This window comes from Ahaetulla prasina, chromosome 2 (genome assembly GCF_028640845.1).
Source record: "Ahaetulla prasina isolate Xishuangbanna chromosome 2, ASM2864084v1, whole genome shotgun sequence".
NCBI classification, from domain to species: Eukaryota; Metazoa; Chordata; class Lepidosauria; order Squamata; family Colubridae; genus Ahaetulla; species Ahaetulla prasina.
The window spans coordinates 19,473,433-19,486,871 of record NC_080540.1 but is presented as its reverse complement, the minus strand read 5'-3'; the positions used below and the strand labels follow the sequence as shown (position 1 = coordinate 19,486,871).

At 38.6% G+C, this 13,439-nt stretch overlaps 2 protein-coding genes across 2 annotated transcripts; both read right to left on the bottom strand.

Annotated features, from left to right (window-relative positions):
* Window positions 1-785: 785 nt before the first annotated feature.
* On the bottom strand, window positions 786-1,724 carry LOC131191213 (olfactory receptor 2G3-like). Its single transcript, XM_058169114.1, has one exon. It carries the CDS (start codon window positions 1,722-1,724, stop codon window positions 786-788), a length of 939 nt encoding a protein of 312 aa, XP_058025097.1.
* A 6,673-nt stretch (window positions 1,725-8,397) lies between these two features.
* Window positions 8,398-9,328, bottom strand: LOC131191214 (olfactory receptor 2G3-like). The gene is given in 2 exon segments (XM_058169116.1): window positions 8,398-8,899; window positions 8,901-9,328. Coding segments are annotated over 2 exon segments (930 nt in total).
* Between the last annotated feature and the right edge of the window lie 4,111 nt (window positions 9,329-13,439).

Below are 13,439 nucleotides of genomic sequence, written 5' to 3'. Positions count from 1 at the left end.
ATAAGCAAACTCTTCTTCTTAGCTCAGGTATTTGTAGTAATATATATAATATAATAACAGAGTTGGAAGGGACCTTGGAGGCCTTCTAGTCCAACCCCCTGCCCAGGCAGGAAACCCTACACCATCTCAGACAGATGGTTATCCAACATTTTCTTAAAAATTTCCAGTGTTGGAGCATTCACAACTTCTGCAGGCAAGTGTCCAAGAAGGAAGGAAATGCAGACAGGATTTGGCCTAGCAAAGCCACAATGAAAATTTCAAGAACTTCAGAAGATGCCTTTTTCACAGGGAAATATCAAGGGACAGAGTTGAAAGAAGATGATAGTATATTATCCACAACATCCACAATTATCTGAAACCCATTTCAGAAAGTGATTTCTTATGGTTGGTTTTAGGGGTTGGCATACTTTTAATTTATTAGTCTTGCATAGTGTTATAGTATCAAGATAAATGGCATATTTATTTCGAAAAAAGAGAGAAAAGAAAGGAAGGTACATCCTCTAACCCTCACAGCTTCAACCTTAAGCTGTCTACTGCGGACCTCACCCCATTCCTAAGAGGTCCGTAAAGGGGGCGTGCATAAGTGCACCAGTGTGCCTACCGTCCCTGTCCTACTGTTCCCATTTATTTGTATTCATTTCTTTCGTTCATATCCATGTTTATATTTATATCTGCTATCTTGTACATGTTTGACAAACTAATAAATATTAAAAATCAAAAATACTGCAAAAAAAATTAACAAAGACCATTTCTGTGGAATCTTGAAATGCAGCTTTGAATGAGGTTTATTTCTTCTTGATTAGTCTTTCGAGAGCTTTATGTACTTCTTTGTTCCTCAGAGTGTAGATCAGTGGATTAAGCATGGTGGTGACAAAGGTATAGAAAAGGGAAATCATCTTGCGTCGATCACGGGAGGAGATGGACAGAGGCTGGAAATAATTGAAAATGGCTGTGCCATAGAAGAGCCAGACCACCATCAAGTGGGAGGAACAAGTGTTGAAGGCCTTCTTCCTGCCCTCAGCTGAACGGATTCTCACAACCGCAGCAGCTATATAGCCATAAGAGACCATGATGAGACTAACTGGAATTAGAAGAAACAATACGCTAGTAGAAAATATCACAACCTCATTCAGGGAAGTGTCAACACAAGCCAATTGAAGAAAGGCAGGGAGCTCACAAAAGAAATGATCTACCCGATTCTGTCCACACAGAGGAAGTCTAAGAGTCATCACTGTATGAAGTAGTGAGACACTGAAGCCGCTTACCCAGGAGACAGCAGCCATCATGAAGCACAGAGAGTGGCTCATAATCATAATGTAGCGCAGTGGATGACAGATGGCGGCATAGCGATCATAGGCCATGACAGCTAACAAAGTACACTCCGTGGATCCCAGAGCAAGAGAATTGTACAACTCAGCCACACAGCCACCATAAGTGATAGTCTTGCTTTTTCTCCAGAAGTTTATCAGCATGTGGGGCCCAAGGCTGGTTGTGAAGCAAAGATCAATGAAGGAAAGATTACTGAGGAAGAAATACATGGGGGTATGGAGCCCTGGATCTAGTCTTGACACAACGATGATAGTAGTGTTGCCCAGAAGTGTCATCATGTAGCAGACAAGAACAAGGGCAAAGAGCAACATCTCCAAGCATGGCCGGTCAGCCACTCCCAGCAAAATAAATTCTCCTTGGTAGCTTTGGTTACTGCTTTCCCACGAGGTTGCCATGTTCATTGTCTATACACGTTAGAACAAATAATGACATAAAAAAGAAATTCAGTACAGAATAGAACAGAGAGGAATCCAGAATCCAGATGAAAATGTTTGGAGGTGCACAATCTATAACCACAAGGGAGTAATTGTGTACAGATGACAAGTTAGAGATTTACCTGATCTACTTTGTTTATTAGTTAGTTTTATTTATTTATTAATTTTTTATGCTGCCCATCTCCCCTACAAGGTGGACAGCTTACAAGTTTCTCAGTTTTGTGCACTCTTTATCTAAAAAATTGATAAAACAAGGTAATTTCTTTTTGTATAACTGGTCTAACTCTCCAGATACAATGTAGTTAGGTAGGTGCTCTGCTTTCCCTTTTCATTCAATGAATTTCCTGCACATTAATTTACTTCCTTTTCTAACTACAAAAAATCCTGCTCTCCTAATCCTTGTTCAGTTAGATAGCCACAAATATTTCCACCTCCATTAAATTTAAAAAGCTTGTTATATCTGTGAATATAAAGAAGAATCCTACTGTGCAAGAAGTGAATATGCTCTTTATAGGGCAGAACACCTTCCCTCATTAGGTGGTATAATACAAATGAATAGTTTCTGGAACAGTTTCAACATATACCAATTCTCAAATACAGCTCATCTGTCTGGAACCCACACTGCGTATCGAACATTAATACAATTGAACAAGTCCAGAGATATTTCACAAGAAGAGTCCTCCACACCTCTGCTAACAACAGAATACCTTATGCCACCAGACATGAAATTTTGGTCTTAGAAAATTTAGAACTTCACCATCTTTGGTCTGACCTAAGCATAGTACATAAGCCCTGAGTCTTCGGAGAAGGGCGGTATAAAAATTTGAAAAATAAATAAATAAATAAAGTTATCTGCTACAATGTCCTACTTGTCAAGAATACTTCAGCTTCAACCACAACAATACACGAGCAAACAATAGATACAAACTCAAGGTAAACTGCTCTAAACTGGATTGCAGAAAATCTGACTTCAGCAACAGAGTGGTCAATGCCCGGAATGCACTACCTGACTCTGTGGTTTCTTCCCTAAACCCCAAAAACTTGAACATAGACTGTCTACTGTTGACCTCACCCCATTCCTAAGATGTCTGTAAGGGGCATGCATAAGAGCACCAACGTGCCTACCGCCCCTGTCCTACTGTCCCTATTTATTCATATCCATTTCATATGTTCATAATCATGTTTATATTTATATCTGTTATCCTATACATGCTTGACAAATAAATAAAAATAAAAAATAAAATATCTGTTATATCTAAGAGGTCGAAAAGAGACACGCTTGTAGCAGAAATCATGTGCAATCAGTAAAAATGACGAACATCAAAGACTGCCCACAATCTGCCAGAATCCTTTTTCCAGCCCCAGAATTGGTGGAGTCAAAAATTTTGGCTATAATTTTTATAGACTTTTTTAAAAAAGATAAGTGACAAACTGTCATCTCAATCCATGGATCTTTGGTTTACCTTATCTTAAAGGACCCAGATCATTGGGTGGGTGGGTGTCATATGTTGACTCTGTAAACCAGCTAGAAAGGGTTATAAAGCACTGTGAAGCGGTATATAAGTCTAAGTGCTATTGCTATCTTAAACAAAAAGCCCTTAAACTGGGGCCACAGTTATCATTTTGCCTCTAAAAGATCATCCTGATTGTGCATGATCTCCAACTAAACAACATTTAGCTTAGAACGTTCTTTGGGAACAACTCCCTCTATGCAGGAAAATTATACTGGACATACTAAAACGTATGTCCTTTGTTTCTCTCATGGATACAGTCTATGAATTCCCAGATAGTTGGAGTCCACTAGGCAGTGCAGAATTTGTTTGTGGCAAGACTAAAAAGTAAGGCAAGACTGGTTGACATAGGTGTCCAATTTTGTGCAAAGGGGTGAACTTTTGTGGAAGGTCACAAAAGTTTGACCCTGACCCAAGCTCAAGAACTATATGCAGTCTAGAGTGATGGATGTTGCCCATCTCTGTCTTTTAACTGAGAATGAGCAAGGATGAATGTCCTGATTAATCAATTGACAGCTTGATTATGTGCCATCAAGGCATTCCTACTCTTAGCAATCATTTGACAACTTGGAACAGAGTCTAGCAGACATTAAGACCCAGAAGAATTAAAACATTTATTGTAGCTTCAGCTGACATTTGGTGAAGTCAGCTGTAATCAACAAAAAGCTAAGTTTCAGTATATTTTATTGTCAATATTCATTCATTTTTAGAAAATATTCAAATATTCTAAAATGAAGAAATTCTATACCTTAAAAAAGGAGTAATCATCATAGATGATTAAATAGATAGGAGAGAGAGAGACAGAATAGCTATCTAGCTATCTAGCTAGATACATAGATACATAGATACATAGGTAGCTAGCTAGCTAGCTAGATAACATATAATCTTCTTCCCTGTTAACTATACACACACACACACACACACACACACACACATATTTTATAACTAACTACAGCCCCCAAACACTCCATTCCACAACCTTACCTGTGTCTGTGTAAGAGAAATGTTGCTACGTCTTGGCTCATCCTCATGTATGGCTTGGAGGGTCTTAGATGGACATATGATTTGAAGTAAGAATTTCTGTAACTCTTTTTCTACTACATAGGAAGAACCAGCCTTTATTCAAAGAGCAGATGACACCTTTTCAGGCCAAAATAGTTCTCATTGGAGCATCTCAGAATGGATATTTCTATTCCAGAGACTAGAGGTTGGGCTGAAAGATGGGGACAGAAGATCAATTAGTGGGGACTTGAAAGTTGAAACCCTATGAAACTGAATGCAAGCTGAGAACAGTGTATGAGGAAGAAAGGAAGATATAAAAAGAAAGGTTGGGGCAATGAGCAATATGAAAATAGTCAGTCTGAATAGTCCACAGGGCTTAATCTCAAGCAAATGGAGCTAACATTGCAGCAACAATTTCAGGACTATTTTTCACTTGATCTTGTAAAGAAAGTTAAAAGCAAAGTTAATGCGTCTTTCTGTTGAAAGAAAAAGGGAGAGAAATTACAGTGGAGAGACGGTAATAAGAAGGAAGCAGAAACTGTGCTATTGAACATTTGGAGTGCTCATCTTGGCATCTTGGCTCTTCCAAGTCAGCAGTGCTCCAGAATACTTACATATGTCACACAGACAACACAAAATAATCAACCTGAGAAAGCAAGGAGTGAAGCAGCACAGTAGATTTTTTTTAGGCGGAGAGTGAGAAGAAGGAGAAATTCTTGCCAATTTATTATCTGTTGGTGAAAATTGCTATAGAATAAAGTTGTTACAGATTCCCAGGGCACCAGGACTCAAGATGAACAATTAGTGGCAAAGAAAATACTTCCCTCCAGAGTCCAGCAAAACCCTTGAAACCATTTCCAATGACTCACCCAGGAAGAATAGAAGGAGTCAGATAAGTGTCAGGAGATGCAGGAATGGGAGGAAGAGATGTGCAAAAAGTCTGGATCAGTAAATTTCAAGTGGGGTCAGAAATTATTTTTGCTATTAAAGGAAGTTACGATAGAACAAATTTCTGTTTAGCCTTTATAGCACAATGTGTCAGGTCAATGTGGTGGGCAACATACACATACACAGACACACACACAAACACACATTTCAGTGGTTTGCTTCTGTTTTCATTAATGTTGTATGCACAAACCCACATGAAATTCCAGATAGAGCTTCTTGAACATCTTTGGCTACCACACCCAATCTAGACCAACCACAAGGGGATCAGAGCATCTAAAAAAAAAATCTAAAAAAAGCATCTCAACCAGAAAATGCTCAGTCTTACATATTGGGAAAAAGAACCCAAACACTAAGTACAAGCTTGATGGACATTACCTTACAGATGACCCCCATCCTGTTAAAGACCTTGGAGTTTTCATATCAAATGATCTAAGTGCCAAAGCCCACTGCACCTACATAGCAAAAAAAGGCTCTAAGAGTTGTAAACCTAATTTTGCGTAGCTTCTTTTCCAAAAACTCTACACTACTAACCAGAGCATACAAAACATTTGCTAGACCTATTCTTGAATACAGCTCACCTGTCTGGAACCCATACCACATCTCTGACATTAATACAATTGAACGCGTCCAGAAATATTTTACAAGAGTTCTCCGCTCCTCTGAAAACAACAAAATACCTTATGCCACCAGACTTGAAATCCTGGGATTAGAAAACTTAGAACTCCGCCGACTCCGAGAAGACCTGTGTTTAACATACAGAATCATCTATTGCAATGTCCTTCCTGTAAAAGACTACTTCAGCTTCAATCGCAATAATACAAGAGCAAACAATAGATTCAAACTTAATGTTAACTGCTTCAATCTTGATTGCAGAAAATTTGACTTCTGTAACAGAGTTGTTAACGCTTGGAATTCACTACCTGACTCTGTAGTCTCTTCTCAAAATCCCAAAAACCTCAACCAAAAACTGTCTACTATTGAGCTCACCCCATTCCTAAGAGGACTATAAGGGGCGTGCATAAGAGCACAAAAGTGCCTACCGTTCCTGTCCTATTGTTCCCTTTCATTATATCAAATTAATATAGTTGTTGCATACTTTTGCTTATATATATGTTCATATGGTGTGTTGTTGTTTTATGTCAATGTTTGCATATACTGTTGTGACAAAATAAAATAAATAAATAAAAAATCTCCTCAATGGACTTTCCATCCAGTCTGCATTCCTCTACCCCACATTTTATTTCAAATGTTGGCAGCATTGCAAAAAAACACTTTCTCTCTCCATTCAAGTGTCACTATGGAGTGACTGTATCTTTAGCATTGCCAAGAAATGGTAGGCAACTCACTAAGAGCCAGCTGCTTTCTTACTTTATCTGATCAAAGAGATCTTGGATTTGGCATTGGGGGATCCTAAAATTTTAATTCTGGAAGTCTTCAGCACCCATGTTCAATACATTTGTGTGTGTGTGTGTGTGTGTGTGTGTGTGTGTGTGTGTGTGTGTGTGTAGCAGTCATTATTATTCTCTGCAGAGTGGTGGACCAATACTGGTCACTCAATTTATGTTCAGTCCAGGTGTCAGGGTTCCAAGTAACACCCCCAACCAATGATGACTCCCAGACCAGAAGTTCCTCAAAGTTCCATTTTATTAGAGATGTCATATTAGCACATCTGGGAAAACCTGAATCTGAAAGCTCCCAGGTTTTCCCCACCCAAAGGAAAGTCGAAGTCCCTTCCCCTGCACCCACATGTCCATCACATGATCCAATCAATCCACCGTCCCAACTAGAGATGTCTCCCAGTCACGCCACTCCAGGTGCAGGCTGAACGTCCTTGACTCTCAGAGAAAATAATGTTGTTATGGCTAAATACTTCTACCAACTCCATTCAAAGCCTCCTCCCAGTTTCTGCCACTAAGTGTGGCAGCCCTGAAGACCCAAAAGAAAAGGTGGCCTCCAGGGCTGACACCAGATTGATTCTGTCACTTGTTGTACCCCACCAATCCTGACATTCTCCATCCCCACCACATTCAATTTATCTGTGTGTATTTCTTGACATAACCAACTTCCTTTCCACATCACTGTCTACAAACAGGCCTTCTCATTGGTAGCCCCATAAATTTGGATGCTCTCTCCAGTGTACTATAGCTAGTGCTCTCTTCATTGTTTTTTTTTTAAATTCCAGACAATAGTCTCCTTAGTATTTTAATATTATACTGGTGTTGCTGTGATTTTTTAATTCTTTATTGCTGCTTTCACTTTTTTCATTGGTTGCAGATTTCATTCTATATTTTTTCTGCATTTCAAAAAATATTTCATTAAGGGTTATAACCAACAGATGTAATTTCAAAACATTTCTAATTTTATTTTCTAATGGCAAACAGCACAGACATGTTTTACTTCAAATCAATTAAAATGTCAACTGTTTATGCTCTGTAGACATCATGGAAGGGCATTTGCAGGGGTGAAATCCAGCAGGTTCTGACAGGTTCTGACAACTGGTAGCGGAAATTTTGAGTAGTTCAGAGAACTGGCAAATACCACCTCTGGCTGGCCTCAGAGTGGGGTGGGAATGGAGATTTTGCAATATCCTTCCCCTGCCATGCCCACCAAGCCATGGCCACAGAACCAGTAGGAAAAAAAAATAGATTTGACCACTGGGCATTTGTATATATGGAATCCCCAAAAACTGTGTTGCTGACTCTGAATTGTAATATTGTCCTCAAATACTCATGATAATAATGTGATGTGATGAAGAAAATCATGATCAAATTCTTCTTTTATGTTCACGTATTAGGAGTGTCCAAAAAGAATGGAAAAGTCACAATGTGACAGTTAACATCTGTTCAAATTCTCATTAAAAGAAAACAGTAAGAACTTCAGAAGAAGCCTTTTTCATAGGGTAACAAAACCTCTGACATATTAAGGGACAGAGTTGACACAAGATCTGTGTTAGCCAAGACAGGTTAATCACATTTGAGAAAATAAGTTATGATTATTGGTTGGGGGGGGTTATACTCTTTAATTTACAGTCTTGTGTATTACTGTGGCACCAAGACATGTTACATGTTTATTATGAAAAAGAGAGAGAAAAGAAAATACAATAAAAAGTCCCATAAGAATAACAAATAAAGAGCATTTCTGTTGAATCTTGAAATGCAGCTTCCAACCATGGGTTAGTTCTTCTTCATTAGTCTGTGGAGAGCTTTATGCACCTCTTTGTTCCTCAGAGTATAAATCAATGGATTAAGCATGGTGGTGACAAAGGTATAGAACAGGGAAATCATCTTGCGTCTATCATGGGAAGAAGTGGACAAAGGCTGGAGATAACTGAAGATGGCTGTGCCATAGAAGAGCCAGACCACCGTCAAGTGGGAGGAACAAGTGTTGAAGGCCCTCTTCCTGCCCTCAGCCGAGCGGATCCTCAGTACCGCAGCAGCTATATAGCCATAAGAGACTGTGATGAGAATAACTGGTACTAGGAGGAACACCACACTAGTACAAAACATCACAATTTCATTAAGTGAAGTGTCAACACAAGGCAGTTTAAGAAAGGCAGGGAGCTCACAAAACAAATGATCCACTTGATTCCGTCCACACAATGGAAGCCTAAGAATCATCACGGTATGAACTAGTGAGTTGCTGAAGCCGCTTACCCAGGAGACAGCAGCCATCGTGAGAACGACTCATAATGGTAGTGTAGCGCAGTGGATGACAGATGGCAGCATAGCGATCATAGGCCATGGCAGCCAACAAAATACACTCTATGGAGCCCAGAGCAAGGGAGATGTAGAGCTCAGCCACACAGCCACTGTAAGTGATAGTTTTGTTTTTTCTCCAGAAATTCACCAGCATGTGGGGCCCAAGGCTGGTGGTGAAGCAGAGGTCAAGGAAGGAAAGGTTGCTGAGGAAGAAATACATGGGGGTATGGAGCCCTGGATCTAGTCTCGAGACCACAATGATGGTTGTATTGCCCAGGAGGGTCATCAAGTAGCAGGCCAGGACAAGGGCAAACAAGGACATCTCTAACCGTGGCCGGTCAGCCACTCCCAGTAAGATGAATTCTCCTTGGAAGCTTTCGTTTTCCCATGAGATTTCCCTGTTCATTGTCTATACACATTATAACAAGTAAAGGCACACAAAGGAATCTGGTTCTAAAAACTGACAGCAATCCATCATGATCAATTGATTCCCATATTTGAAGTGGAGCTTGAATTTTGTCCTTAGTAATCTGCATTAAAGTTAATTAGTGCACTCTATGAAAATGATTGGTGGCCCACATTCATTGTTACTGCTTTCTCAACCATCTCATGCCTCAACAACAACAAAGGAATTATAGTATATGGATGGAAACTTAAAGGTTTACTCCATTGACTTTCTTGATTATTGCTTGCTTTTTATTGAAAAGACAGCTAAAATAAGGTCATACCTGACAGTTGCTACGGTTGTATCAGAAACAACATATAATCAATATAAATGCTGAACATCAAACAGTCTGCTGGAATTCCTTTTCCAGTCCCAGATTGGATATGGTCAAAAAAAATGGTGATTATTTTTAAAGGCTATTTTGAATGATAAGACTCTAATTGTCACCTCAAGTAATTGATCTTATGCCTAAGTCTCCCTCGTCATAAGATCAGTGGCTTAAAGCAATTTATCATTTAAAAAAGCCCTTAAAATTAAAATATAAATAAGACAACAGTACCCTAGTTTGTGAACTTAGGAATTTCATCAATGGAGAAGATGAAGAAAGTTTATCTCATCCCTACTATTTGCAAGATTTGTAAGATTTTTGCAGTTGCTGTTTTGCCTTTAAATGATCATCCTGATCATGCACATTCCCCAACTGCATAAAGGACTATAACAATATTTAGACCTTTCTTTGAAAACAATCTCCCCTGCCCAGGAAAATTAAGGATTGTATTGTGAATAGACTAGACTAGACTAGACTAGACTAGACTAGACTAGACTAGACTAGACTAGAATAGAATAGAATAGAATAACAGAGTTGGAAGGGACCTTGGAGGTCTTCTAGTCCAATCCCCTGCTAAGGCAGGAAACCCTACACCACTTCAGACAAATGGTTATCCAACATCTTCTTAAAAACTTCCAGTGTTGGAGCATTCACAACTTATGCAGGCAAGTTGTTCCATTGATTAATTGTTCTAACTGAAAGAAAATTTCTCCAGAAATTTCTCCTTCTAAAAAGTCCTTCCATTGCCCACCATCCAGTCAGAGCCAAAAAAGCTTCTTGAATGAGAAGCAAAACATCTTCAAAGAAAAACAAGAAAGTCCCATTGTCTCTTTTAAAAGCAATTTATATCCCCTGTTCTTCTCGTGGATACAGTCTATGAATTCCCAGATAATAAGTAACATTGAGCAGTGCTGATCCTTTTTGGGACACGACTAAACAGATTGGCCAAGTCTGGTTGACTTGGGAGTCCAATTTTGTGCAATGGAGCTGGGATTTCTTGAGATGGTGGAAGATCAAAACTCTAAGCCTTACTCTGACCTACCCTCAAGAATCTAGGGTTGATGGAAGTTGCCCATCTCTGTCTTCTAACTGAACGGGCAAGGATGAATATCCTGATTAATCAATTGGTTGATTGATAATGTGCTCAGTATAGATTTTGTACTCAGTATGCTACAAATACCTTTTTTAAAATTGATTGAAAAGACCAAGAAGAAGGTGTAATAAGTCAGGGAAGGGAATGCTTTCCAACCATTTCAGATGACTCCAAGACTACAAACAAACATATAAATTTCTACCTGCCTTTTGTTCAGCAAAGGAAAGGGACATGATCCTCAATTCTGGAAGCCACAGATAAATCTCAGCACCCGATAATTTTATTAGGATTTCAGGCATTAAATATACAAAGCTCTGTGAGTCAACCACATCCTTCATTTCCATCACCATTTCCAAGACACCGTCATCTGTCTTGTACACGTAGGTTTTTCTAGAAGCCTCCTTCAAGTTTCTATATAATAGTGAAAAAAGATGTCCCAATTAGGTCTGTTCTGCTGGATTTTCTCCCCATCTGCAACACAGCTATTCCTTTATTCAGGTATTCCTTTATTTAATCACATTTATACCCCACTAAAATCTGGAGAAGCAAAAACGCTTACTGAAGTGCTTCTTGGCAAATGAAGGAAAGTTTCAGGAAAAGAGGAGAAAAAATGTCATCTCCTATCCCACAATAATTACATCCACAAGGAATTAAGGAAGACAGGAGCAAAAGAAAATCAAGTTCCTGCAGGTTTAACAGTGAAGGAGTTCCAGCAGATATAGAATCAAAGAAAGAGAAAATAAGAATAAGATACAGATCAGATGCATAGTTTAATAAAGTGTGGAGACTGGCAATGTACTGTGTAGATGCCTTAAATCAGGTACATCCTATAGTATTTTATATTTTTTGCAGAAAGAACATCTAATTCTGCTTCATAATCCTATCATCTTAATAAAAAAGAAAATAAACCTCCTTAAACCTTAAATGATAGCTGTGTTCCAATATCTCAGGGGCTCCCACGAAGAAGAGGGAGTCAAGCTATTCTCCAAAGCATCTGAGGGTAGGAGAAGAAGCAATGGGTGGAAATTAATCAAGGAGAGAAGCAACCTAGAACTAAGGAATTTGTAGGGTTTCCTGCCTAAACAGGGGGTTGGACTAGAAGACCTCCAAGGTTCCTTCCAACTCTGTTATTCTATCCTATCCTATCCTATCCTATCCTATCCTAAACTAAACTAAACTAAACTAAACTAAACTAAACTAAACTAAACTAAACTAAACTAAACTAAACTAAACTAAACTAAACTAAACTAAACTGGAAAAACAGCACTGAGGTTAATAAATATAGGCAAGCAGTTTATACTGAGGAAACATTGGAATTGTATTCATTAGAAATGGATGTGTGGGTCAGGTTCAGCTATGATCAATTTCTCATTAACTCTTAAAGTTTGTCCCTTTCCAATTTGATATCACTTTCTCATTCTGGTAAAATCCAAATTATAAAAAAATTACACTTTTTAGTATTTCTTATACTTGCAATTCTGTGCTCATTTTCTATAATTTTCCATCATACAATTGTAAGTATTAACATTTTTTTACAAAATATATATTCCTATACAAGTTTCCCCTTAAAATTGATATTTATATAAACATGCTTATGTATGTATGTGCATAGTTAGAAACCACTTCACAGTTTGTGGATTTCATTATGTAACTGCATTCTATTTTGTATATTAATTTGAGATTAGTATTTCCCAAATCAATACAAATTAAACAAACGTCTTCTTTATTTTTAGGACTACTATCAAGGCTTGTCAGGAAATATGTCTAACGTAAAGTGACATTTCACGATGAACAGATACCTTCAACAATCACTTTAGCAACTTTGAGTGGATTCTAGCAGAGATTAGGATACAGGCCTCTGACTGAAGAACTAGGATGTTTAATAAATTTGGCTATAACCAGTGGTGGGATTCCGCCAGTTCGCACCACTTTGGGAGAACCGGTTGTTAGCTTTCTGAGCAGTTTGGCAAACTGGTTGTTAGAAGAAATCATTAGGGCAGAGAACCGGTTGATAAATGACTTGAATCCCACCACTGGCTATAACCAATGAATATTTATATGCAACACACAGTATTTCATGATCAAATGAAACAATGAAAAACATTCAAGGGAGTTCTAAAAAGAATAAAATCTATACCTTCATCTTGGTTCTTCCAGATCAGTGGTGTTCCAGAATATTTACAGATATCTCACAAACACATGCCGTAATAATCAATCTGATAAGAGAAGTGGAGCAGGATGATAGAATCATAGAACTGGAAAGGATTTTGGAGGTCTTCTCATCCAACCTCCTGCCCAAGACAGGAGTCCTTTTCCCATCCCAGACAAACAGTTGTCCAATTTGTTCTTGAAAACCTCCAGCAACAGAGCACTCCCAACTTCAGGAGGCAAGCTGTTCATTGATTCATTGTTCTCACTGTTTTATAAATATTTTCAAGGACAAGGAGGAAGAAGAAGACGACAGATTATTCCTGCCTACCTCTAACCACTTGGTGAAAGTTGTTGTAATGTTGTCACAGACAGATGGAACAATTAGGAGCAAACAAGACATCACTCCCCAGAGTCCAGCAAAGCCCAAGAGCTCCTTTTTTTTGCAAAGCTCACCCAAGAAAGGATAGATAACATCAGAGAAGTGGTAGGAGCAATGATGT

Bases quoted from the DNA above. Each gene is read 5' to 3' on its own strand.
- LOC131191213 (XM_058169114.1), bottom strand. From the start codon at position 1,724: ATGGCAACCTCGTGGGAAAGCAGTAACCAAAGCTACCAAGGAGAATTT.